This window comes from Ursus arctos, unplaced genomic scaffold (genome assembly GCF_023065955.2).
Source record: "Ursus arctos isolate Adak ecotype North America unplaced genomic scaffold, UrsArc2.0 scaffold_4, whole genome shotgun sequence".
Lineage (NCBI taxonomy): Eukaryota > Metazoa > Chordata > Mammalia > Carnivora > Ursidae > Ursus > Ursus arctos.
This window is the reverse complement of record NW_026623056.1, coordinates 92300885-92328020: the sequence shown is the minus strand read 5'-3', so window position 1 is coordinate 92328020 and position 27136 is coordinate 92300885. Positions and strand designations below refer to the sequence as shown.

At 45.9% G+C, this 27136-nt stretch overlaps 1 protein-coding gene across 1 annotated transcript in view; it reads left to right on the top strand.

Moving 5' to 3' along the window:
• Positions 1 to 27136, top strand: part of HSF2BP (heat shock transcription factor 2 binding protein) — a 104062-nt gene that overhangs the window by 61526 nt on the left and 15400 nt on the right. Inside the window, exon 8 of the mRNA XM_026496572.4 lies at positions 1030 to 1133. Coding sequence (XP_026352357.1) covers positions 1030 to 1133 — 104 coding nt within the window. The remainder of the gene's footprint in view (positions 1 to 1029; positions 1134 to 27136) is intronic.

Here is a 27136-nt window from a genome sequence, read left to right as displayed (position 1 = left end):
GCACTGGAGCTGTGTGCTTCTGGAATCTATCCTCTTTAACACATGCCTCCCTGAATTTGTACTCTCACCAAGTTCCTGGTCAGGGATGTTTTCCCTTCACTCTTGAAAGCTCATCTATTTTTTCAGGTGTTTGCAAAATCTTTGTGTAGCCTTTTTTTTTTTTTTTTTAAAGATTTTATTTATTTATTTGACAGACACCGCCAGTGAGAGAGGGAACACAGGCAGGGGGAGTGGGAGCGGAAGAAGCAGGCTCCCAGCGGAGGAACCTGATGTGGGGCTCCATCCCATAACGCCAGGATCACACCCTGAGCCGAAGGCAGACGCCCAACGACTGCACCACCCAGGCGCCCCTCTTTTTTTTTTTTTTTTTAATTTCTTTGCACTGTGAAGTTTTGGGGTCGTATTCTGCAGTAGTGTTAGAAACCTTGTCCCGTAGTTTTCCAGTTTTCGTCCCACTCTAACTTACCAGTTGTGGTCAGTTCTCAAGATAGCTTGTAAGATCCTGTTTAACTCTGGATACTGTCTTGTTGCTTGTTAGAGATGGTTGGGGTTGTGGTGCTCTTCGTCCATGATGCTGTGGATTAAACAGACTTGTATGGCCTGCGCCAGCTACCCAGACATCATGGATAATGTTCACTGAATGAAAAGATAGGATTAAATTGTAAGCAGCTGAACTGAACTGTTAGAGCACAGTATACTTATGAATGGAGGGTCGCCTGTGTGTAAATGCAGGAGTGGTCTTGGTAAATCCGGTCTTGAGGTTTTTGGTGGGACCCTCTCTGTAGTGTGTCCCATGATTCTGTGCACTTCGACAAGATGGTTTTCTGTGGCCCTGTGACCGGAGCTTCCCGTTCTCCTGTAGCGTCCCAGGGAGCGTTATTATTTCACGTATGTCCTGCCTGTGGTGCCCATCACCCCGCCTGCAGAATGGGACATCTGCCGTGTAGGAAAGCGCTGTTCACCAGCAGGAGTATTCAGGGTGAGACCTCACGTGGGGCATCCTCTGAACCTGTCTTCTCTCCGTTTCAGGTTACTGCTGATGTCCCTGTACAACGTGAGCATCAACCTGAAAGGCTTGAAGTACATCAGCGAGAGCCCGGGGTTCATCCCGCTGCTGTGGTGGCTTTTGAGTGGTGAGGAGAGGGTTTCTGTGTAAATCTTCTTGTATGGCATGTGCACCTCTTCCTCTGTGGCTGGGGGAAGGTGTAAAGTATTAGAAATGTTGGCATTGATTGTCCTAAGGTGTTAGCATCCTTTAAAAAAAAGATTTCAAACTATAGAGAACTCAGTGGTGTGCCAGGTTATTTCTAGCTCTGCTTCTGAAGTATTGCTTTCGGTATAGTTAGGATTCTGTGACACAAAGAAAAATTATCTTTAAACATTTTTTTAATTTTTATTTTTTTAAGGATTTTTATTTATTTGAGAGAGAGAGAGTACAAGCAGGTGGAGAGGCAGAGGGAGAGGGAGAAGCAGACTCCCTGCTGAGCAGGGAGCCCAATTTGGGGCTCGATCCCAGGACCCTGGGATCATGACCTGAGCCGAAGACGGACACTTCACTAACTGAGCCACTCAGGCACCCCCAAAGAAAAATTATCTTATAAAACAGCTGGGAAAGGGAATTCACCTGTCTCTTTCTCTATGGACAAAACAGTGCTGTGTGTTATCTAGGGCTTGAATGTCAGATGAAGGAATGTGGGGAAAAGAAACCTGAGGTTACAGCTCTGATGTTACATATGCGTTAGGTGTATGTGGAGTTTTTGTTTTCTCTGAAATAAAAGCTCTCTCTACTATTTTTTTTTCTCTCTGACCACTAATTTATTTATATTTTATTTTTAAAAAATTTCATTCCAGTGTAGTTAACATACAGGGTTGTATTAGTTGCAGGTGTACAATGTAGTGATTTAACACTTCTCTGTGTTACTCAGTGCTCACGAAGATGTGTACTCTTGCTCCCCATCACCTGTTTCCCCATCCCCTGGCCCCCTCCCCTCTGGTGACCATCAGTGTGTTCTCTAATAGTTGAGTCTGTTTCTTGGTTCGTCTCCCCCCACCATTTGCTTGTTTGTTTTATTTCTTAAATTCCACATATGAGTGAAATCATGTGATACTTGTCTTCCTCTAACTGACTTATTTCACTCAGCATGATGCTGTCTAGCTCCATCCATGTTGTTGGAAATAGTAAGATTTCATTATTTTTTATGGCCAAGTAATATTCCATCGTGTATATATGACATCTTCTTTATCCATTCAGCAGTCGATGGACGCTTGGGCTGTTTCCATTATTTGGCTATTGTAGATAATGCCGCTATAAATATAGGAGTGCACATATCTTTTCAAATTAGCGATTTCATATCCTTTGGGTAAATACCCGGTAGTGCAACTGCTGGATCGTAGAATAGTTCTATTTTTAACTTTTGGAGGTACGTCCATACTGTTTTCTAGAGGGGCTGCGCCAGTTTCCATTTCCAGCAGTAGTGCACGAGGGCTCCTTCTTCTCCACGTCCTGGCCAACACCTGTTTCTTGTGTTGTTGATTTTAAACATCTGACGGGTGTGAGGGGGTATCTCGTTGTAGTTGGATCTGCGTTTCTCTGATGCCGAGTGGTGTTGACCATCGTTTCACGTGTCTGTTGGCATCTGGATGTCTTCTTTGGAGAGATGTCTGTTCATGTCTTCTGCCCATTTTCAACTGCGTTATTTGTGATTTGGGTGTTGAGTTATATCTGTTCTTTATATATTTTGGATACTAACTTTTCATCAGATATGTCATTTACAAATATCTTCTTCCATTCTGTAGGTTGCCTTTTAGTTTTGTTGATTGGTTTCCTTTGCTGTGCAGAAGATTTCTCTCTCTCTCTCCCTCTTTCTCTCTCTTTCTTTTACATAGGCTCCACGCTCAGCATGTCCCAACGTGCAGCTTGAACTCACAACCCTGAGATCAAGACTGAGCAGAGATCAAGAATCAGACACTTAATCGACTGAGCCACCTAGACACCCTGAGAAGCTTTTTATCTTGATGAAGTCCCACTAATGCATTTTTGCTTTTGTTTCCCTTACCTTAGGAGACATACTGAGAAATATGTTATAGTCAATGTCTGGCCATGAATTTAACCTAAAATTTTGTCCCAATTTGTTCATCATAACTTTTAACGGTATGTATTTGGTAGGTGCATGTTTCACTTAGGTGTGCAAAAAATGGACTTTCCTTATTTTTTCATAATTTAGGTTGATCTCTGTTTGAGCTTATTTTCTGTGACAGTTTTTTTCAGTTGTAACTGATATGCAAGAAACTGCACACACTTAAGGTTAACGATTAATAAGTTTTCATGCAAATATACACCTATAAAATCATCACTGCAATAAAGATAGTGAGGGTAGCCATCACGTCCAGGAGGTACTTGTGCTCCTTGGTGGTCTCTCCCTCCCGCCCCTCAGCTCCCTTCTTCCCAGACATGCATTCGCCCTCTTTCTGCACTATAAATTGTTTTCATTTTCCACGAGTTTATATACCTGACATCATACATCTTATACTCTGTTTACCTAGCTTCTCTCATTCAACGTAATTATTTTGAGATCCATCCATGTTATTATTGTGTACTAATAGTTGACTGCTTTTTATTGCTAAATAGTGTTCTGTGCTGCGGGTGTACCGCAATTGCTTTATTTAGGTGTTGATAGACATTTGGGTTGTCTCCAGGTTTTGGCTATTATACGTGAAGCTGCTATGAACATTCTAGTCTGTCTTTGCATGGACAAATGCTCTCATCTCTCTTGGGTAAATACCTAGGGGTGGAGTGTTTGGGTGTGTGGTAGGTGTATGCCGCCATTTTGCACGCCCCTGAGCGGCACGTCAGTGTTCAGCTGCTGCCCATCCCCGTTGGTGCTTGTGTGGTCTCTCTCTTTAACTTTAGACACTCCAACAGGCACAGTGCTACCGTGCTGTGGTCTTAATTTGCATTTTTGTCGTGACCAGTGATGCTGAGCATCTTTTCATGTGCTCGTTTCCTGTCCGTGTATCTTCTCTGATAAGGTATCTTTTCATATCTTTTGCTCATTTAAAAAAAAAGGATTGTTTTAATTGAGTATGGAGAGTTCTTTTTGTATTCTGGATACAAATCCATATATTGGTTACACATGCAACTATTTTGTCCTGGTGTGGCTTGTCTTTTCATTTTCTTAAGAGCATCTTCAAAGAAGGTTGGAAGGTCTTAATTTTTTTAAATGAAGATTTGTTTATTTATTATTTTAGAGTGAGAGCGAGGGCAGGGGGAGGGGCAGAGGGAGCGAGAATCCCAAACAGACTCCCCACTGAGTACGGAGCCTGACGTGGACGTGGGACTCCATCTTATGACCCTGAGATCATGACCTGAGCTGAAATTGAGCTGGACACTAACTGATGGAGCCACCCAGGCGCCTCAAGGGTCTTAATTTTGATGAAGTTTTTTTCTTTTATGAATTGTGCTTTTGGGGTAGAACTCTTTGCCTAACTCAAGATCACAAATATTTTAAATATGTTTTCCTTTAATAGAATGAAGGGGGTAATCAGAAGGGGGAATGAACCATGAGAGACTGTGGACTTTGGGACACAAACTGAGGGCTTCAGAGGGGAGAGGGTGGGGGATGGGCTAGCCCGTGATGGGTAGTAAGAAGGGCACGTATTGCATGGAGCACTGGGTGTTGTACGCAAACAGTGAAGCATGGAACACTACATCGAAAACTAAGGATGCGCTGTGTGGTGACTAATATAGCATAATAAAAAGTAAAAAAAAAAAAAAAAAAGAGAGGGGAGGGGGGATAGGGACCAGAAAATGAGAAGATTTGGGCTGTAATTTAGAAAAGGATAAAAAAGGGAGCAATGGGGTGGAAAGTACAGGTATAGATTTGGACTCAGTTGAAAGAAAGAAGTAACAAGAGCTGTTAAAATGTGATGCCCCAGGAGGCAGAGCATATTCCATCACTGAAGGTGTTTAGGAAAAAATGAGATACGCATCTGTCTGGAAAACTTCAAGCTATTTGTCTGAATGACTTGTGAACTTTCTTCCAGTTGTAAAAGTCTCTGAGTCCTTCACGCATTCTGAAATTAGTAAACAGAACTCTCTGTTGCAAACAGGACTGGCCACGAGCTGCTTTTACAATGGCGAGGAAACGTCAGTCCCTCCACACCTTGATGTTTTCCAGACATTAAAAATGTTGCTATAACTCCCTAAAAACCAAAACTATAGTTCCACATTTTACACTCGGTCTCTGATCCATTTTGGATTGCTGTTGGCTTGCAGACAGAGGCGGGAGTCCCAGTTCTTGTGTTACGTAAGGCTGTCTGGTTGGTGTGACGCCGTTTGCTGTGACGGCCCTCTTCTCCACTGCAAGGCCTCTGCACCCCTGTTAAAAACCATGGCAGTGTATGTGAGGGTGTGGTCTTGGGCCCACTGTTCTGTTCCATGGATCCATTTTTGTATCATTCTAGCCATACCATACTCTGTAATAAATCTTAAAGCCAGGTGCTGTAAATCCTCTAGCAGTGTTCTAATTTTTCCAAGTTGTTTTGGCCGTTTCTAAGTTCTTTGCATTTCCAGATAAATTGAGAATCAGCTTGTCACTTTCTACCAAAAATCCTGTTGAGATTTTTATTGGGATTATGTTGTGTTAACATTTCATTTGGGAAGAATTGAGATTTTCCTTAGCAATAGTGCAGCTTCCAATCCACGAACATGGTATATATGTCCATTTATTTAGATATTATTGGGAGACAGGGATCTCTCGTGCTTCCTTACGTCTTAAGAGCAGAGGAGCCGACCTCCTTTGTTGCCAGCTGTTTTTGCAAGGATGCTCGTAGCGAGCACCCTTAGTAGGTAGAGATAGCAAAGGGTGGGTTTGTACAAGCATGCAGTAAGGGTAATGCTTCCCTCTAGGGCAGAGATCAGGCTGGCTTACTACCCATTATGAACGATTTGGGGTTCCTCTTGTATCATGCAACCCCTGGCCTGTGCATGGCCCTGTTGGGTCTCACTGGGGTGGCACAAGTGTGGGTATGCCCGTTGCTGGTGAGTAGTACAGGTCTTTGTCTGGGACTGAGGAGGCTCGTGTCTTTCCTGCCAGCACCCGGGAAGCTATAGCCTGCTGACTTGTTAGCTGGCAAGTAGGATCAAACTCTCCTTCCAGCGTCTGAAGGGCTGTGTTTTGTATTGCGTGATAACTGCTATCCACCAGGGCTGGATGCTTGACCAGACAGCTTTTCTTCTCTTGAGAATGTGGACTAAGAGACCCATAGGATCAAAGGTCGGTTGAGGGCCTGACGAACAGAGGATAATTAGATGAGAGTACCTGATCCTTCTTAAGTGCCAGGCACTGTTTTAAGTGCTTTACGTATAGTCACAGATTGATTTCTCTAAATACCATGGTAAGGTAAATATTATAATTTCTCTTTTATAGATGAGGCAGCTGGAGCACACAGGGGCGAAGTAACTTGCTCCAAGTTATACAGCCATTGAGTGGGAGCCCTGAGAGCTGGGCTCCAGGCCCCATCTCCTTGGCCACTCTGTTGGACTGCTGTTTACAGAAAGCACCTCAGACATGAAGCCTTGGTCCTGGGTGACTTCCTGCCTCTGCCTGCTGGTCGGCTTGGCTTGGCCTCGGAGATGGGTGTCCTGAAACCATATGCCTCTCTCTGTTTAAGCTAGCTTGCAGCCAGTGATCCTTCAGCACCTTCTGCCAGCTGTTTACCTTCTCATCAAAACAGGGCCTTAGGCTAAATGTTCTGTACAGCCTGTTTTAGCCGTGGTGCTCCAGAAATGTCTGGGTCTGAGTGAAAATTGTAATGAGTCTCACTTTAATTGATAAAGCCCTCTAGGCCCAAGTAGCCCAGGACTGGCAGTTCCTGACTCTCACCAGAGATGGTGCTCTGTGACCAGGGTGGTGATTCCAGCTTAAATTTTGGGTCACACACAGTAGGGGACCGTGGTGAAGTTGCCTTAATGCCACTTTTCCCCACGGTGGCATCCGGCTTTCTTGTTCATGAAGACAATTGCTTGGTCTTTTGACACAGTGAGCACAGCCCAAACCCTAATAAATCTTTTGCAAGGTTATTTTGACTGATATCTTTAGAGTTGTTATCACAGTCAAACAAAGACAAGGTCTAGTAAGCCCAGGATGTTTGACCGCTGAATTCTGTATGGAATTACTTCAGCTTAAAAACTGAAATTTGTTACGTGCGTATTTTAGGTGCGTATTGGTGCGTATTTTAGGAGGCTGAAAATATATTTTGTTATAAAATAGGAAAATAGGAACAAAATTAGTTTTCTTTTTTTTTTTTTTTAATGATTTTTTATTATATTATGTTAGTCACCATACGGTACATCCCCAGTTTCCGATGTAAGGCTCGATGATTCATTAGTTGTGTATAACACCCAGTGCACCATGCAATACGTGCCCTCCTTACTACCCATCACCGGTCTATCCCATTCCCCCACCCCCCTCCCCTCTGAAGTCCTCAGTTTGTTTCTCATAGTCCATAGTCTCTCTTGCTTCATTCCCCCTTCTGATTACCCCCCCTTTCTTTATCCCTTTCTTCCCCTACCGATCATCCTAGTTCTTAGGTTCCATAGATGAGAGAAATCATATGATAGTTGTCTTTCTCTGCTTGACTTATTTCACTTAGCATTATCTCCTCCAGTGCCGTCCATGTTGTAGCAAATGTTGAGAACTCGTTCTTTCTGATAGTTGAGTAATATTCCATCGTATATATGGACCACAACTTCTTAATCCAGTCATCTGTTGAAGGGCATCTCGGCTCCTTCCACAATTTAGCTATTGTGGACATTGCTGCTATGAACATTGGGGTGCATATGGCCCTTCTCTTCACTACGTCTGTATCTTTGGGGTAAATACCCAGTAGTGCAATGGCTGGATCATAGGGTAGCTCAATTTTTAACTTTTTAAGGGACCTCCACACTGTTTTCCAGAGTGGCTGTACCAACTTGCCAAAATTAGTTTTCTGAAAAGTATTCTGTGCTTCTTGGTGGTTGGCTTGGCTGTGGTGGTGTGATTGTTTTCAGAATTCTAGACTCTTGTAACTGCTTAGAGCTAGGAGAGAATTGAGAACTGGCTTCTTGTACCGCTTTGCTTTTAGGTAGATCTGCTTTATGACATATACTAGAGAAATGAAAATCTCTTCTCGTTTTTAGAAGATCTAGGAAAAAAGATTTCATTACTTCTCTCAGTAATGGGGTCCTACTTTTATCAGTTCTTGGTTGGGGGATTTAATGTATTTTAAAGCACATCGACTTTGGACGCATTTGACTCAGATTAAAGTTACAGATTTTCTACTTGGGAATTCACCTACCCTTTTAGAATCCCACTTTTCTGATCTGCAAAATGAAGATTTCTACCTCAAGGGTCTTAGTGTGTATTAGCACGCTATCTGTCTGGGCCAACACCTCACAGTCGGTGTTAAATAGGTGTCAGTTTCCCTTTTTATGCCTCATCTAAATCTTTCATGCTGCAGTGAAAGCTCATTTTCTTTTATTTCATTTGACCTGAAGGTGGCAAGTTGCTATCAAGTACCTGGACTTCTCAGATCCCAAGCACAGGACCAGTTGCTGTTAATCATCCCTGACTTAATAACCTCATTTCCTTTAACATTTGTTGGATTTCATTTTCTTTACCTTTGTTCGGCTATGTGGCTGGCTTTTCCCCAGGCTTTCTCCACATTCTTAACATTCCTCGTAGGCTGCAGAACTAGCATAGAATGCCAGTGAATGGCTGACGGGCAGGGTGTGTTGAGATGATGACCACATGTTATGTAACTGCTAATGCAAACTAGTATTTTGATCACACTTCTGACTTTTTAGTGCTGTATTTCCTACCATGTTGATAGTGGTGGATAGGAAGGCTTTTGCCTCCCACCTTACAGTTACTCAGTTTGTCTAAGCAATGTGAGACATTGATAGTCCTACCAAATTTGTATCTTTAGCCCAGACCTCTGCCCTGAGCTTCAGACTCACATCTCCAGCTATCTACTTACCATCTACACATAGGTATCTGATAGACATTCAGACGTTTCCACGTGCATGACCCCTAGCAGGCATCTAGACAGCTCCGTGTGGGCATCTAATCTACACTGAGACTCAGTGTGTTCAGACTCCATTCCTAATCTTCCTCACACTGACCTCTTGCTATGGCCTTCCCATGACAACTCTGTTTCGATTTCTCAGGCCTTCAAAAACCTTATAGTGAATCTCATCTCCTTTTCCTTTTACACCCACATCCAATCTGTTAGGAAATCTTGACGGCTCCACTTTCAAAATCTGTCCAGAATCTGACCACCATTTCCCACTCCCAGCTGGTATTGAGCCTCCCTCAGCTTTCCTTTAAAGAACTCCAGCAGCCTCCTCCAGATCTCCTACTGTCCATCTTTGCAGGGCATGAATTGGAAGCCAAGGGTATGATGGAATGGATCCCAGACCCACTCTCCTTACTGAAAACAGTCAAAATGCTGAGCGAGATGTAAAAAAAATGTAAAAAATTGCTCCTCTAAGCTAGGAAAAGGGTAATTGTATCTAAAGCCCAAAAGCCAAGTGAAAGTGGGAGGCCAGAGAAGTTAAGAGACCTGAGCTAATGCCTGCTCTGAGGGCATTTGTCAAAATGACCTTCCGTTTCTATGGCCTCACAGAGTGCGGGAACAGGAAGCAAAGACCAGGCCCCATCCCAGAAGAGTAGCCTCATAGGGACTCCCAAAGGCATTTACCAACATTGCAGGGGTAAACTGAGGATGCTTCTCCAACCCTTGGGACTGCAGGAAGATTGCTCTTAGGGGAGGTCATCGAGGGGACATGACTGCTGGTTGAGACCTGTGAGCTGGACCCTGGCAATTGGAGGTTTCTCACCCCACCCCACCCCATCCTTGGAAGGTGCACGCTGTTTGTCTCCCCGGCTCACACAAGCTGTCCCGAGGACATGCCTTGAGATAGACATGTGGTGTTGAGACCATTTTGACGGTATACATGACTGAACCCATTTATGACCTCTATGTAAACTTTCTTTTTTTGAAGATAGAAGTGTTTTTATGTGTTTGTTTTTTAATTTGTTAACGCTTTGTTTAAATTCTAGTCAGTTAACACACAGTGTGGTATTAATTTAAGGTGGTTCGAGATAGTGTTTCAACACTTCCATGCAGCAGCCTATGCTTATCGCAATGAGTGCTTTCCCTCATCGCCATCCTGCTTCCCCCATCCCCCCACACTCCTCCCCTCCTATGACCATCAGTGTGTGCTCTGTAGTTAAGAGTCTGTCTCTTGGTTTGTCTCTCTCGTTTTCCCCCTTCGCTTGTTTGTTTTGTATCTTAAATTCCACATATGGGTGAGATCGTATGGTATTTGTCTCTGTCTGCCTGACTTATTTCATTTAGCATAATACTCTCTAGCTCCATCCATATTGTTGCAAGTGGCAAGATTTCATTCTTTTTTATGGCCGAGTAACATTCCATTGTGTATATATGACATCTTCTTTATCCATTCATCCGTGGATGCACACTTGGGCTGTTTCCATAGTTTGGCTATTGTTGATAATGCTGCTATAAACGTCAGGGGCACGTATCCCTTCAGATTAGTGTTTTTATATTCTTTGGGTAAATACCTAGTAGTAAAATTGCTGGGTTGTAGGGTAGCTCTGTTTTTAACTTTTTTTTTTTTTAAAGATTTTATTTATTTATGTGACAGAGAGACAGCCAGCGAGAGAGGGAACACAGCAGGGGGAGTGGGAGAGGAAGAAGCAGGCTCCTAGCAGAGGAGCCCGATGTGGGACTCGATCCCGGAACGCCGGGATCACGCCCTGAGCCGAAGGCAGACGCTTTAACGACTGCACTACCCAGGCGCCCTGTTTTTAACTTTTTTATTCTGGTGGGTGAGTGTGGGGACCCACAGGTCTTATGGCTGGCCGAGACAAGCCTCGTGTGCCTGTTCCCTTTGCTTATTAAATCTGCCAGCAGCTGTCCTGGAGTGACCAGCCTTTCTCTGTGGTCTTTCCTTGCCCTCCATCTTCAGGGGCTGATCTCACGTTACAGCCAGGAAGCTCCTGGAGGTTATGTGAAGGAGGTTGTGAACTAAAAATTTTCTGTTTGACTTTTGGCACTGAGTATAGTGAAGGAAAATCTCTGCTGAGAATTTACCACCCTAGGTTGGTGTTCGTGCAGCTTTGAAGCCTTAATTCACACCTCTTGTGTGGTCTTCATTTAGAGAACAATCTTTTCTGGAGAATTCTTTGACTTTGACGAAGTCCTTAGAGAATTGTTACAGGTAAGGTTTTAAAAACCTGAGCTCACATACTAAAAATCACAAAAAGCATGGGAAACTTCACTAGTGAAATAACAAATAATGTAGTCTTGCTGAAGATTTCAGATGTAAGAATTATTGGATCAGTATAAATAAGAATGTTTAATATGTTTTAAGGAATAAAGGAAGGGATTAATATATGAGTGAAGAGTAAGAAATTATAGAAATGACCAGGCAGATCTGGAAAAGGGCCAAATAGTATTTCTGAAAATGAACAGTATAAATTTATTAGACAGTTTAACAGCAGATTATATACAGTTGAAGAGATAATTAAATTGATACGGACAGATCTGAAGACATTATCGAGAATGAAGCACAGAGAGAGATGGAAAATAGGAGCAGATAGGGATGTGGAGGAGAGACAAAGAATGTAACCCGTGACCAGCCAGAGTTCTGAGAGGAGAGCGAGTGGGACAGAAACCACATTTGAAGAGAGAATGGCTGAGAAGTTTGCCAAACTTGTTTACTTAATGTGGGAAGTCCACCTTGTAAGCAGGATGAATGAAAAGAGGTCTCTCCTTGGACACATTGTAGTGAAAACCACAGAATATTAAGGATAGAGATGGTCTTAGAGGCAGGCAGACAGCAAAGATATGGCTTCAGGGAGTGGCACTTCGGATGCTAGCGGACCCTCCATGGCAACAGCGTCCCATCTTATGCTGGGACAGAGTAGCTGCTGACCCCAGTGTTCATGGGTCCTCCCCCAACAGATGTTCTTCAGAGCAGGGGTAACATGGAACTGAGACTGTCTCCACAGCCCTCCCCAGGGAGTACGTCAGGAGGAGTGTGGTCTCAGATGGCAAGTATGTGAGAGAGAGTGAGGGCCAGAGGGAGAAGCACATGTGTGGGTAAGTCTAAGCAGATGTGGACCATATGAAGCAAACAGAAAACCAAAGCCATGGGGTTAGAACACCAGGAGCAAGACCGCAGCAGGGGCACTGGGTGGAGCGAAGCAGGTCACTGCTTTATGAGTGCAGTGCTGCCCAGGGGTGGCGGGGGTCAGCGGGAGTGTAGCAGGGATGGATGACTCCGGACTTCGATGGCTCAGGTGTGGGTTAATATGTAGATAATAGAAGCAGAAATTACACCCATAAGTAACATGAATACAGGATAAACTGGAATGTGAAAAGTAATTCAAAAAGTGATGAAAGAGAGAAAATAAAAAACAACAGGATAAGAGAAGTGACCAGCCCAGGTGTGTATGCAGTGACAGGAACCATAAATGGGCTCCACGACCCACTTAAAACAGTAATGTCAGACTGGGTTTGAGACAATCATTGACAAAATGCTCGTTGTTTATAATAGTTCCAGCTGGGACTTGAGAGTACATAAAGGTTGAGAGTAAAAGGAAAACATACCACGCAGATTCTTACCAGTTCATCAGAAGAATATAACAACTGTGAATTTATATATGCACTTCCTAATATAGTCTCAAAATAGAACCAAAAACTCGAGAGTTTTGAGTTATAAAGCAGGTCTCAACAAATTTCAGATGATCAGAAGCATGTGGAATATCTTCTTTGACCACAGTAAAGGGAAGTTGGAAATTAGTGACCAAAAAAATTAGTAGAATCCCATATCTAGAAATTAAGTAACCCATAAGTAAAAGAAGAAATCATAATAGAAATCAGATATTTTGAACCGAACAATAAAAATATATCAAAAATGATGAAATGCATCTAAGTAAGTATTTAGTAGAAATTTTGTTAGTTTAAGGAGGAAGGCAGAAAATTAATGAGCTAAACATCTACCATAAAGATTTTTTAAAAAATTGAAACAACCCAAATAAAGTACAAGGAGGAAAATAAAAAAGTAGAAATGAACGGGCTATTACTAGCAGGTTCCACAGCAGGTTTGAACTGGTGGTGGAAGACATCAGTAAACTGAAGGCTGGACCAAAAGATCTGAAGGATAGAAACAGAAAAGAGTGAAGAAAGTGCTGGAAACTCAGAGGCCTGTAGGGCACTGTGGAGCATACCAATGTGTGCAGAGTCTCTAAGGAAATTTGAGAGAGAAACGAACAGAAAAAGCTATTTGAAGAAATGATGTCTACACCCCAATGTTCATAGCAGCATTGTCCACAATAGCTAAATCGTGGAAGGAACCAAGATGCCCTTCAACAGATGACTGGATCAAGAAGTTGTGGTCCGGGGCGCCTGGGTGGCACAGCGGTTAAGCGTCTGCCTTCGGCTCAGGGCATGATCCCGGCGTTATGGGATCGAGCCCCACATCAGGCTCCTCCGCTAAGAGCCTGCTTCTTCCTCTCCCACTCCCCCTGCTTGTGTTCCCTCTCTCGCTGGCTGTCTCTATCTCTGTTGAATAAATAAATAAAATCTTAAAAAAAAAAAAAAGAAGTTGTGGTCCATATAGACAATGGAATATTACTCAGCCATCAAAAAAAAAAAACGAATTCTCAACATTTGCTGCAACATGGACGGCACTGGAGGAGATAATGCTAAGTGAAATAAGTCAAGCAGAGAAAGACAATTATCATGTGATTTCTCTCATCTATGGAACATAAGAACTAGGAAGGTCGGTAGGGGAAGAAAGGGATAAAGAAAGGGGGGGTAATCAGAAGGGGGAATGAAGCATGAGAGACTATGGACTCTGAGAAACAAACTGATGGCCTCAGAGGGGAGGGGGGTGGGGAATGGGATAGACTGGTGATGGGTGGTGGGGAGGGCACGTATTGCATGGTGCACTGGGTGTTATACGCAACTAATGAATCATGGAACTTTACATCGGAAACCGGGGATGTACTGTATGGTGACTAACATAATATAATAAAAAATCATTAAAAAAAAAAAGAAGAAATGATGTCTGAAAATGAAGAGCGGTCTATACACCCAAGAAGTGCAGTGCACTCCAAGCGGGGGAAACACAGATCTGCATCGAGACGTATCACAGTCCAACAGTTTCGAGAAAACCTCTCAAAATCAGCAGGGGATCCGCAATAAGATGAGCAGCTCTCCACTCGTTGGAAACAGTGGTCATAACGCAGGGGACAGATTCGTCAAAGTTCTGAGAGGAAGGACTGGGTACCAAGAATTCTGTGTCCAGCTGAACTGTTCTTCAGAAGTGGAGGCGAGCTCCAAGCCTGGGTAAACAAAGACTGAGGGATTTTACTGCTAGTAGACCTTCTTTACCAGAAAGGGGGTTCTTCAAGCTGGCAGAACATGACAGCCGGACATACCCCGATCCTTGCCGGGTGCTGCAGGTGACACATGGGGACGGCTGGGGTTTCAGAGCCGCTCTCTGTCCAGACTGCTGCTTGAAAGACTTATAGCAAAAATGAGACCTCTTATCTCACTCCTGGATACTTACTGAAAAGAATTAAAAATAGGATCTTGCAGAGCTCTTTGTACAGCCATGTTCATGGCAGCGTGACTTACAACCACCAAAATAGGGAAGCAACCAAAATGCCCGTCAGCGGCTGGATGGACAGAAGAGAGGTGGGGTACGCACAGTGGGACCTTGCTGGGCCACAGAACGGAAGGACATTCTGGCCCCTGTGGCAACATGGTTGAAGCTTGAGGACGTTATGCTGAGTGAGGTAACCTGGTTCTGGGCAGACAGATGCTGCATGAATCCACTCATAGGAGGTACGCAAAGCAGTCATACTCAGAAAGCGGAGGTAGAATGGTGGGTGCCGGCGGCAGGAGAAGGAGAATGTTTCATGGGGACACGGCGTCAGACTTACGGAATAAACAGAGTCCTGGAGACAGACGGACGGTGGGGATGGTGGCACAACAGTGTGAATGGACTTAGCACCACTGACCTGTACCCTTGAAAATGGTTAACATGGTAAGTTTTATGTTCTGTAAATTTCACCACAATAAAAAAATAAAACATTTGAAGTGTCAGGTGTAGAAGTGTAGTAAAACCACATGGGAAGATCTTCGTAGTAGATCGTTGCCCAGAGACATAGCTTCCCCAGACTGTGTAAACATGACCTGATTTGTATGAGGCATACATACACGAAATGGCATATTAAAACCCGCCACAACTTTGACTCCCCTCATCTGTCCGTGTTTGCTGCTCTTGCCCGTGTTTGAAGTCTCAGCTCAGGTCCTACGGCGTGGGAGCCTTCTGCTGTGGCCCTAGTCCACAGAGTGCTCCCGCATCTTTGGTTTCCCTTTTACTTGGAGACAATTTAACATTTTCTTGTTCTTTTGTTTCACAAATGCCAGTTATCTCCAACTAGACCGTAAGGGTTTTTTTTTTTTTTTTTGTACGAACCAGCTCTTAGGTATCTTTGGAATTCCTGTGATCACAAGCCATCCTCTCCCAGGGCCCCTCAGTTATGGCGTCGGGCTCACAAACCATGGAAGCAACCCCTCGCAGTGCAGTGTCGCTGGAAGCTGAGGTTGGTTTCCATCAAGCCGTGGCTGCCCCGCCTGCAGTGCTCATCTTGCCTCCATTCAGGGTCTGCTTTCCAGTTCTCCACTGGCCCGAGCCTGACTGGGTCTCAGGATCTTCTGAATCCATGCCACCTTTTCCCCAGCCCCTGGGGCCCTTTGCCATGGCCTGCAAGCAGTTAGCTACCTGCAGCTGGCCCAGCTTCGCCTGCAGACCCCTCCTGTCCCGCACATCCTCGGGGTGATCACACAGCCTAGACTGAGACTGGTGGTGGCATGATTGGCCTCTGGGCTGGGGAAGTTAGCCCTTGACTTAGTTTCTTTGGGGGCTGTCACCCTGGTTGCCCACTATGCTCCTGTCCTCTTCCCATGGAGCAGGCCTTCTGCACTGGCCACCGGTCAGTGAGGGACCCGCAGTGCCAGGTGATGGTCTCTGTGATGGGAGTGTGAGTAGAGCAGGATGGAGTCTTCCTTGCAGACTTTTCTGGCTAGAGCTGTGAAGAAGAGTACTTCTCCCCCTCTGGGCCGCGGAACCACGACGAGGGCGGGTCTGTGCTGCCCGCAGCGGGGTTCCTGGCCTCCCGGAGGAAGTCTACCCGTGCTGTCTGTCACTGAAGCCAGGGTAGAGCTGCGGAGACAAGAGATGCCAGCAGGAACCCTGCAGTTGGTCCACTTCATCCTGTCCTTCCAAGTCCTGGGTCTTCAGCTTTTTCTCACATTTCAAGGTACTCTGGGAGCTTCTGTGAATCACTCATTTTGTTTTTCTTCAGTTAGTTTAAGCCTCGTTTTCCTTTCGGTCAAGGCCGCCTACCTCCCTCCTCCAGCCCACACCCTGATTCCAGTTCGTCTTCTTCCGTGGCACCTGTCACCTTTGACATAAAGCACCACTTCCCTCGTTCTGTTGGGGGTTTGTTGTCCGTCGTCCACACTGAAATGAAAGCTCTAGAGGGCAGGGGTCTTCATTTGGTTCACGGATGGAACCTGGCGCCTTTAACATGTAGGAGGTCCTCAAAAACACGTCTCAAATGAAGGAATGAAAGACTAGTTGGCATGAAGCTCTGTATCATCTCAGGGATGAAAAGCCATTGTTTAAAACTTGGTTCTGTCACAGAGAAGATGGAGGGTTGGTTTGTATGTCTCTGCGTTATGTACACAGAGGGAGGCTGAGAGGTTTGGAGGCTAGGGAAAGTTGGGCTGCGTGACCTCAGTGTCCCTGCTGGCCCAGGTATATGGCCTTGCAAGAGCACTGTCTATGTAGTGGCCCTGGTAAGCTGCATCTCTATTACGTGAACAGCGACGATAACCATGTGATCGAAAAGCAGAATGTTTATGCCTTTATTTACAAAGGGTTCCTTTTTAAGATTATTTATTTATTTATTTTTATTTTTAAAGATTTTCTTTATTTGAGAAAGAGCAAGTGTGAGTGAGAGCATGAGTGGGGGGGAGGGGGAGAGGCAAAGGGAGAGGGAAAGCAGGCTCCCCGCTGAGCGGGAAGCTCGATGCAGGATTCAATCCCAGGACCCCAAGACCATGACCTAAACTGAAGGCAGACACTTAACTGACTGAGCCACCCAGGCGCCCCTACATAACACTTACTAAGAAACATAATTTAATTGTCTGATTTTCACCTGTTGATAGAATTGGGTGGACGGAAGGCCACTTCATATCTTGAGGGTGTTGGAAAACATTTGGCTCACGTATGTCAAACCCATCAAGTTAAAAGCTAAGATTTACCGTAGTCTGATCAAGGTGTGACTAATTTACAGTCACAATTTAGAAAAGGGAGCTGGTGTACATGGGGAGGTGAGTTTGGTGTGGGATATGCTGTTTGAGGTAACATTAGAGACTACATATCCAAACGGAACTATCCAGAAGGTCACTGGAGATGGGAAACTTGGGAGTTTGTGTGATAGGCCAGAGGCTTGGGGTGTGGGGTGATTCTGTGGTGCTCAGGCTGTCCTCTACAGAACAGAAAGACAGATGCTGTTCTTGTCTGCCTCAGAGGGAGGCCATGACAGTTGAGTGGAAGAGTACATGGAAATGCTGCCCAAATTTTAAAAAAGGAGAAAACAGTTCTCTGAGAAGAGAGTCTAATAGTGTCAGATGTAACGTGAAGATCAAGAAAGAGGAATGGAGACAAGGCTTTTGACTGCGGGGACTCACTGGTGATGCGGAGGCGGAGCCTCTGCGGGGCACGGGGTCGGGAGCGGGGGCGCTGGGAGGGGTGAGGAGGTGGGTGCTGCTCGGGCCAGGCTGGCGGGTCAGGAGTTTTGGGTGTTTGTGCCAAGGGCAGTCAGATTCTAATTTCAAATAGAAAAGAAGTAATTAAACACTTGAACATTAGTATGTCTCACTTTGAACACACTTGCAATTTAACATCTTGGACTAGGAGTTATTTTCTCTTGCAGTTTGCCTTTAAATGGTGACTTCTTTTCGGCATAAAAGTAGGCTACTAATTTGTGAAATCTGCTTCATTTTTAGTGGTTTGTTTTAATTTAGGCCCTTAATACTAGAATAATTTTCGTGATCATTCTCTCCGTATGAATTCTGTGTTCATCTTTAAGAAGAGACATCACTGAGTATGCTTCGTCAGCTCCCTAATTAGGGATCTGGTGCTTAGGGTTACTGTTGGTCACACTGGGAACCCTCGGCTGCTGCGATTGCCCACCTGATTTGCAGGGCTTCCCGCTGTGAACACTCTGTTGATGACATTAGTCATGTAGCCTCTTGGAAGCCATTTTTATTCAGAAGTTGAAAGAAACTCTTTAGGAGGTAAAAACTGGAGAGTTAGTGTTTACCAAATATTTGTTGGGTTATATTTCTTGGACACAAATATAACATTGTAAGTGCTACAGTTGTGGAGGAAAACGTTCATGTCCCAAGGCCGTATGGTCCCAGTAGAGAGAGGTCCTGGCTGGACCAGCAGATACTCGGCTGGAGCGGCCTCTAGTCTTGTGGGCATCACACCCTTGGCCAGAGTGTCCCAGCAGGCCACAGAGACCCATGTAGAGTAGAGATGTTGTCAGGGCACCAGAGGCCATTGTGACTTCAACCCAGGAACAGCCCAGAAGGCAGGGACCTCCTTCGCCCCCCTGTCCATGCCAGTTTAGCCTGGGAAGCTGCCCGTTAGAGCTCTGCTCGTGTTGCTGCAGGTTCCAGGACTCTTCAAAGTCGTCTCTCATGCTGGGTCAGGTCATAGCACTTCGAGAATACTGTCGCCCTTGTGCGTGACATAAAACTGGGCACTGGGCGGGGCTAAGTGTAACACAGCTCCCGTCCTGGTGCAGCTGGGGTTAGGAACCACGTTGCCTTTCTTCCGTGATGTATTTGGTTGTGTGTGTGTATCCAGGACTCTGTGAACAGCTTATCCAACACCTTTGTCTTCTTCCTCGTATCTAACTATTCAGGGTTTCAATCTTCCTTTATTTTTTTTTTTTAAGATTTTATTTATTTAGGGGCGCCTGGGTAGCACAGCGGTTAAGCGCCTGCCTTCGGCTCAGGGCGTGATCCCAGCGTTCTGGGATCGAGCCCCACATCAGGCTCTTCCGCTATGAGCCTGCTTCTTTCTCTCCCACTCCCCCTGCTTGTGTTCCCTCTCTAGCTGGCTGTCTCTATCTCTGTCGAATAAATAAATAAAATCTTTAAAAAAAAAAAAAAAAGATTTTATTTATTTATTTATTTGACAGCGAGCAAGCACAAGTAGGGGGAGGAGCAGGCAGAGGGAGGGGGAGAAGCAGGCTCCCCGCCAAGCACGGAGCCCAATACAGGGGCTCAATCCCAGGACCCTGGGGTCATGACCTGAGCCGAAGGCAGACACTTAATGACTCAGCCACCCAGGCGCCTCTTCAGTCTCCCTTTTATGGACCAAGTGACATAGAGAAAGAGATCCTAAACTCCAGTAAGGGCTTTTGTAGAAGAAAAAAGAAAGAAAGAAAACATCCCCCTCCCCTTGTGCCCTGATATTCACGCTTGGGTCTCTATCCCTAAAGGTTGTAATTTAGTTGATTGGGAGTGGGGCACAGGCATCTGGGTTTTCACACCTGCCCAGTTCCCTTTCATGTGTAAGGCAGGGCGGAGGGTTAGTGTGCTGAGGCAGTTGTGCAATCCTGTCATGGTGCCAGTGATTGGTTTCAGCTTCCGGGCTCAGGCTGGTCCGTGCATGGCACCCATCTGTCCACAGTCACTGGTCCACAGTGTATGCAGAAGTGAAGTAGGCCCACCCAGACCCCAAGGATGGTGGAGAGGCTTCTCCCTCGCTGCACATGAACAAAGACGTACATGGTAGCTCAGCGTGAGGGAGGAGGGCAGCCTTATAGGTGATGCTCTGGAGGCCAGGACAGAGAGAATGGATCCAGGCCTTTGATGGCATCACCGAGCCACTGACTCCAGCCTAGGTTCTGCACTTGATGAGAGATGATGGATTCTTACTGCTCAAGCCAGTTTGAGCTGCAGTCTGCACTTTCAGCGGAACTATTCTGATGTACTGTTCTGTAGTAAACCCAATGAAGTTTCCTAAATTGGGTCCAAGTTTCTCCATATGCAGAGTGAAGGCATATACAGAAGGTGTGATCGTTGGAGGTAACATCTACATTTGCTTGAAAACACACCCTGCCAGCACCATCTTACCTGCTTTTCTGTTCTTGACAAAATGTGCAGTACAGAATCAAATAGAGAAGTCCGCAGAGCCTCTGCACGTGCGAAGTGGAGGTGGTAAGATGGGGTGCAAATCCTACTGGTTAGTTTGGTCTTGAGCCAAGTTTGCTGAGCAGCCTGTGCTCCCAGTCTCCATCTGTAAGACAGTGACATTGACACGAGCTTCAGAGCGCCTACAAGAGCTCAGTCAGCCCGTGGGCCTCGAGTGGCCAGTGTGGGGCCTGGGCAGGGAGGCAGAGCCACACAGAGTCACCAGCATTTGTCCATTTTAGACCTATGATAATGGTAGCTGTTATGGTCTCAATAGTGAGTGAAAATTGGGAATGAGGATGTCATCAGGATAATTAAAAGCGTTATTTTGGCTTCAAATAACGTTCAGAGAAGTTTCTGAGTTTCACTTCACTTCTCACGACTGTAAACATCAGCCAGAAAGGTAACTTACATGTTTAATTTTCAAGACTGTGCAAAGTGCTTAACTCTCAGGAACATAGACCACAACTATGCCATTCTTTAAGAAGCTTAGCATCACTAGGGCAAGGCTGTCATCTCTGAGTGCGGTAGTAGAGAATCGCCTTCTATATGATGTATTTTTTTATTTTTTGAAAGATTTTATTTATTTGTCAGAGAGAGAGAGCACAAGCAGGGGGAGCAGTAGGCAGAGAGAGAGGGAGAAGCAGATTCCGCACTGAGCAGGGAGCCTGATGCGGGGCTCCATCCCAGGACCCTAGGATCATGACCTGAGCTGAAGGCAGATGCTTCACCGACTGAGCCACCTGGGCACCCGCCTTCTATGTGATATTGTAAAATATGTCTGACTGGCTTAATTTTTAAGCTCTGGTAACCCAGGTCATATTTCTGTCGTGCACGGCAATGGAAGCCAGTATGAACACAACACCTTACCTGAGCATGGCTGTGTGGCAGCCGCTGAGCTGACGCCTGTACTCACCACATTTGTGTGGTCTCGACAGCAGGTCTGTTTTACACAGAAAGATACCAGGGCTCGTGGAGGTGTGGAGGGCTCTCCAAGGCCACACAACCAGGGTGTGAGGTGCTGTAGCAGGGCTGATTCAGATGCGTGGTTGTGGGCAGGTTGAATGCTGTGGGCAGTCATAAAGGTATAAAGCAAGTGGCAAACCCTCAACTTCTTTTCCACGTAGAAATTGAAGTCACTGAGCTCTGGACCCAGGGGGACGATGGCCTACATCCAATGTTACTATCCTTACATGAAATTGGACATGGGAATCTGGAAATGACTTTTGAGTTATGCTGTAAATCCCCTAGGACCTGCCACTGGCTTTCAGTTGGCCCTAATTTTGGTTGCTCTTTCAACTGTGGAGAGGAGGAAAGATGCCTTTAGGGATTTTCTTCCTCCACAGCAGAATCCTAACAGTCTGTTCCTTTCATCCCTCCTGAGTCAGCGCAGGTGTGCTTCTCACTTACTTGGTGGGGTTACTTGACAGCAGTGTCTCATTTTCTTTTGTCCCGAAGAGATTTTCCCCGTGATAGAACTGCAGTGATGTGTGTGGAAGCGCTGGGAAGTGCATGTTGTTTTTACCACCGTCTCCTGGGAAGCATCCTGCCTTCCAAGGGTGGCTGGTACCACAGTTGTCCTGCAGTAGTGGGGTGGCCGTTCCTCCCGTCTTGCCGTTGGAGACCCATGTTTTCTCAAGTTCCTGAAGGAGTCTAGAGCCCAGAGGAAGGGTGTGGTTCTCACGGCAGGCTTAGGACTTCTCCATGGAAACGCGAAGGCTTTGAACTAAGTTGGGAAGGGCTGGGACCGCAGCCCCAAGGAAGGTGAGGTGGGCACGCATGCAAAGGTGGCGTTGTGTGTCCACGTGCTATGATGTTTGTCTGTGGCTGACTGCCTGTGACCAGGATTGTGTATTAAATACATGGTAGCATTTGAAAAATACCAAACCCTAGAGGTCCAGACAGTTTGAGTTCCGATTCTCAAATCAGCAGCAAATATGAACAGTCTGTTTTAAAAGCATAGTGGGAATTCCGTTAGAAGCAAGGAAGGGGAGGGGAGGCCTCATGCACTCTTGCATTTCTGCTGTCCTCCCATGCACCGTGGGGGCTCTTCAGGCCCAGGAGCAGAGGGAGTAGAGAGGCTCACCAGAGCTCTGTGTGTCTGCTGGCTGGTCTGGCTGGCCCTCCGCAGCCACCCCTAAGCAGGAGAGGAGGGGCAGTGGCTCTGATTTGGCCACATTCCAGCAGTCCGAGGGCGAGGGGAGGCAGTGGGGACAGAGGTCTGTCCGGTGGATTGCTGACTTCCCCCTCAATTCTTGTAACCGTGGGATCCTCAAGGAATGGGTGTGTGTATGTTGGGGTGCAGGAGGATTGAGAACCATTGCTCTCAAGGTAAACACCAACCAGCAGATCTGTTGGATCTTCAGAACAGTCAGCCAGTGTGTGGCAGCTGACGGATAGCATGCTGGGTTGGTTTTTGTCAGATCTCCGTGCTAAATAGATTGATGGCTTGAAAGGGCATGGCAAAGTGACTGCCCTGTTTTCCAGGGGAAGGATTGATGATGGCAGTGTACTAAGAAACCTGCCCGGCCCATGGTCTGGGCCTTCTCCCTCTTTGAGGGCCCAGGAATGATCTGGATAATAAAAGCTGCCTTGGGGTATACTCAGTCACAGAAACTGAGGTTTGTAGGGCAAGGGGGCTAGTGGAGTCCTTGATCTCAGGGCAGTCACTGCTAGTGACTAGGACCCTTTTATCCCCATCCAGAACACCTTCCTAATTTCTGACTCTTTAACAAACCAAACTACCCATTGCAGAGTTGCCTCGAAAGCATGGGAACCAGAGCCGAGGGAAGGATGTGCAGAACTTGCAGGCAGATGACCTGAGAAGCCTGGGGTCTCCCTTGTCCCTTAGCACGGCGCTTGGCTCCAGGGGTAGGCCTGTATCCTGCGCCTTCTAAGCACGCTCCTTTGCACTGTCTCTCTCTGACCTCTTGCCCTGCACGAGTCCAGACAGCCCTCCAGTCACACAGTCTGCCTCACCAGGGAGGTCATACCATCTGCCCTGTCCCTGCTTGACATGCAGCCATGACATGTGGTTTGAGGTCCATCGTGTCCCATCAGCATCTATTGGATGAATGAAGGGGCTTGGTCTGGCCTCTGGAGACTGCAGCAAGGTTTCCAACTTTATAGCCATGGATTTTCAATTAGGTTCCTAGTTTGTGCATTTGAAGGACATGGGTTTTCCTCGTTTCACCCTGAGAAGCTAACCTTGTGTCCCCTGCACTGCATATTGCACAGCCAGTTTATGGTGTGCTTGAGTGCGCAGGAGCCCAGCACACGTAGAGTGGGCTGTGGTCACCTACCCATCTGTCATGTGGAGCAGTGGCTTTCATAAAATGGTTTATCTAGGACCACAGTGCCAGCAAGTGGGGGAACCAGGGTCAAACCCTGCTTTGCTCACCCATGCAACGATGTGGCTGGTGACTTCTGGGGAATATGCTCACTCTTACATTCACTCCCTGTGGATTCATTTCATTTTCCCCTGCACATCAGTGAGTTCGCAAGTAACAGGCACACTGCTCGTGTCCTGGAGTGGGTGGGGAAGGCTGGGCTTCAGAGTGGCTCCAGTGAGGGGCGGCTGGGCCAGGGCATCATGTGAGTTTGAGAGAGGAGAAGCAAGACAGAGAGACGAGGGGCTGAAGGGCTAGGGCTGGAAGAACTGGGGTGCGTAGTAGTAGAAAATAGGAGAGGAGCGAGCTAGCTTGGGGGAAAGGCAGCCACCAAACAGAGGAGTGTCTGCGAGATCATGTAAGGCAGAGGAGCAGCACAGAGTTCCATTGGGTGTGAGAGAGTTCGGGTCTTCTAGCGTCTGTATTTGTATCAGGTAACCTCTTGAGGACCCCTGGATCGTTTGCAATGAAGAATATGTTTATGCATCTTTATGTTTTGAATATATGTGAATTTATTATGAAATATGAAATTATTATCCCTGACTAAAATAGTATGCAACATAATGTAGTATATACAGTATTTCTGACTTTTGGGGACCTGTGACACCATCCGTTTATTTGCTTTGTGACACCACCTTACTCTGTGATATGTTGTATGGCACATGTTCTAATTTAGATTGGCTTATTTAATTTCCAAATATTTGAAGATTTTCCAGATATATTTTTATTGATTTTTTTTTAAAGTAGGCTCCACGGCCATGTGAAGCTCAATGCGGGGCTTGAACTCATGACCCTGAGATTAAGACCAGAGCTGAGATCAAGAGTCAAATGACTGAACCACCACACGTCCCTTTTTTACCTGAATTGTAATTTAATTCCACTGTGGTCAGAGAACATACTATGTATGATTCCAATCCTTCTAAATTTATTGAGACTTGTTTTTATAGCCCCCAATGTAGTCTGTCTTGTAAATGTTCCACATGCACTTGAAAAGAATGTGTGTTCTTCTGTTATTGGGTGGCCTGTTGTATAAATGTCAGTACTTTGAAGGTGGTTGATGCTGCTGCTGAGGGCTTCTCTATCCTTCCTGGTTTTCTGTTTACTTATCCTGTCGGTTATCAGGAGAGAAATGTCAAAATCTGTGACCATCTCTGTGGATTTTGTTTTCCTTTCGCTTCTGTCAGTTTTCACTTCCTGTGTTTTGCAGCTCTGTTAGTAGGCGCATACGTGTTTAGGGCTGTTATATCTGCTTAAGGAATTGACTCCTTGATTGTTTACACAGTGTCCTTCCTTATCCCTGGTCATGATCCCTCCTCTGAATTCCACTTTGTTGAGGTCACTATAGCCACTGCAGCTTCCTTCTGATTAGTATTAGTAGATCATTTATATGTATGTATAGACAAAATACATAATATGTTTTTAATATATATGTACATCAAAAACATATTTCCATCTTTTTAACCTACCTTGTCTTTATATTTAATGTGACTTCCTTGTGTTGACCTTAAAAATAAAACTGCCAGTTAACTTACCAGCAAAAATGGGTTTATTTGGGAATAACACAGAAAATTGCAGCCCAGAAGCAGCTAGCTAAGGCAACACCGTAGACAAGTCAGGAGAACAGCACAGAGGAGGCTTTTTTTTTTATAGAGGATGGGGTTGGGGGTGCTGTTGTAAACCAAAAGCACAGCAGCCAGGAGGTCTGGTTCGATTCCTTGCCCAGCACTTCCTTACACGCGCTGTCCTCTGTGCTTGGTAAAAACTCTGGGGTGGCCGCGTGCTCTTGTTTACCGACAAGGAAGCCGAGGCTCAGAGAATGTGACTGCCTTACTTGCCAGAGCCCAGCAGTTCGGAAGTACCACACCTGGTGTTCATATCTGGCCTTCTGACTACAGGCCCTCTGCCTGAGCTTGTGTGTCTCCTGCTGGACCGTGCTGGATCTATAAACCCCACCAACGCGGAATGTGAAATGTAGAAATTATGTGTTGCCTTCATTTAATAGGCGCTACGCCATTCGGAGAATTCTGTGTTTGCCAGGGGTATTTCTGTTATGCTTACTGACATCTGCTTATTTTAATGTATTTTGACAGGTGTTGAAGTGGGACTAATTCGGTTGTGGTTCAGGCTCTGTGTATCAGAGCTGATCCATCTGCCACGCAAGAGTATTTTAGAAAAGGAACAAATTCCTACTCGGGCTAAGCAACACCTTTCCCACTTCCCTCTGTGTGTGATCTGTTGTCTAAAGTGTCATGTTGAGAAAGTTGAGGAGTGATTTTGGAAAGAGGGAAGTGAGGGATCTGTTGCTGGAGTGTAATTCAGAAACAGATGCGCTAATGGGAGAAGCCAAGATGTTCACAGCCATGATAGGGCATTTTAATTCATAAAGCTTGAGGTTATAATACCTCTCTGGATTTTTACAGAAAAACTTAGAAGTAAATGAAGTAGCCTACTACATGTAGTTCTGATCCACCTCATAGCCCTCTAATGGTTGATGCATTAGGTCCACTTGAAAGCACCATCTAAGGGAGCCTTTCCAGATGCCCGTCCCCACATCTGGTCATTCCTTCTTGAGGGTCCCATGGTAAATATTACAAATGAGTCATACTTGCACTTTCTGATCTCTTGCTTGTAATGGCCTGGAACTACTTTAGTCAAGGAAAAAATCTGTGGGTAAGAGACACTAGAGGTTGTATTTCTTGTCTCCCGTAAGGTACACTGTTGGGCGTGGCGTCCCGTCTGTAGTCCCGGCTGCTGAGGTGGGGCTTTACCTGCCCGCACGGTGGCTGTTGTCGTGGACCGAGCACCCTGCAGCTTGCGGCCCTGGGGCAGCTCACATACTACAGGTATTCACTGAGTTCTGAGCCGTCCTAGAAACTGCAGGTTCAGAAATGAGCAAGACACAGTTCTTCCCCATGGAATTTCAGGTGAAGAGACATGACCACAAACAGAATGGCGTATGTCATAAGATAAGGATAATGGCAGGGCAGCACGAGGGGCTAGTGGGTGATGGGGTGGGGCTGCTTTCCAGGTATCTGAGCGAGACCTGTGTGAACCGAAGGGTGAGCCACGCAGAGGTGTGAGAGCAGAGCCTCACAGGCCAAGGAAAGGCAGTGAGAAGGCCCCGTGGCAGCCATGGGCAATGAGAATGAGTGGAAAAGGCCAGTGTGGCTGGCGAGGGTTGGGGAATGTCAGGAGAGCCAGAATGAGCTTAGGAAACCACCCATCAGACCAGGGCCTGTCCCTGCTCAGAGCACGCCCAAGGTCTTCACAGCGGTCTCCGGGCCTTGACAGCTTCAGTGCAGAAGGAAGAGGAGGAGGGAGGAGAACCAGGAGGATGTGGTGTCCTTGAGGCCCAGGGAAGGCAGCATTGCCCCATGCAGCAA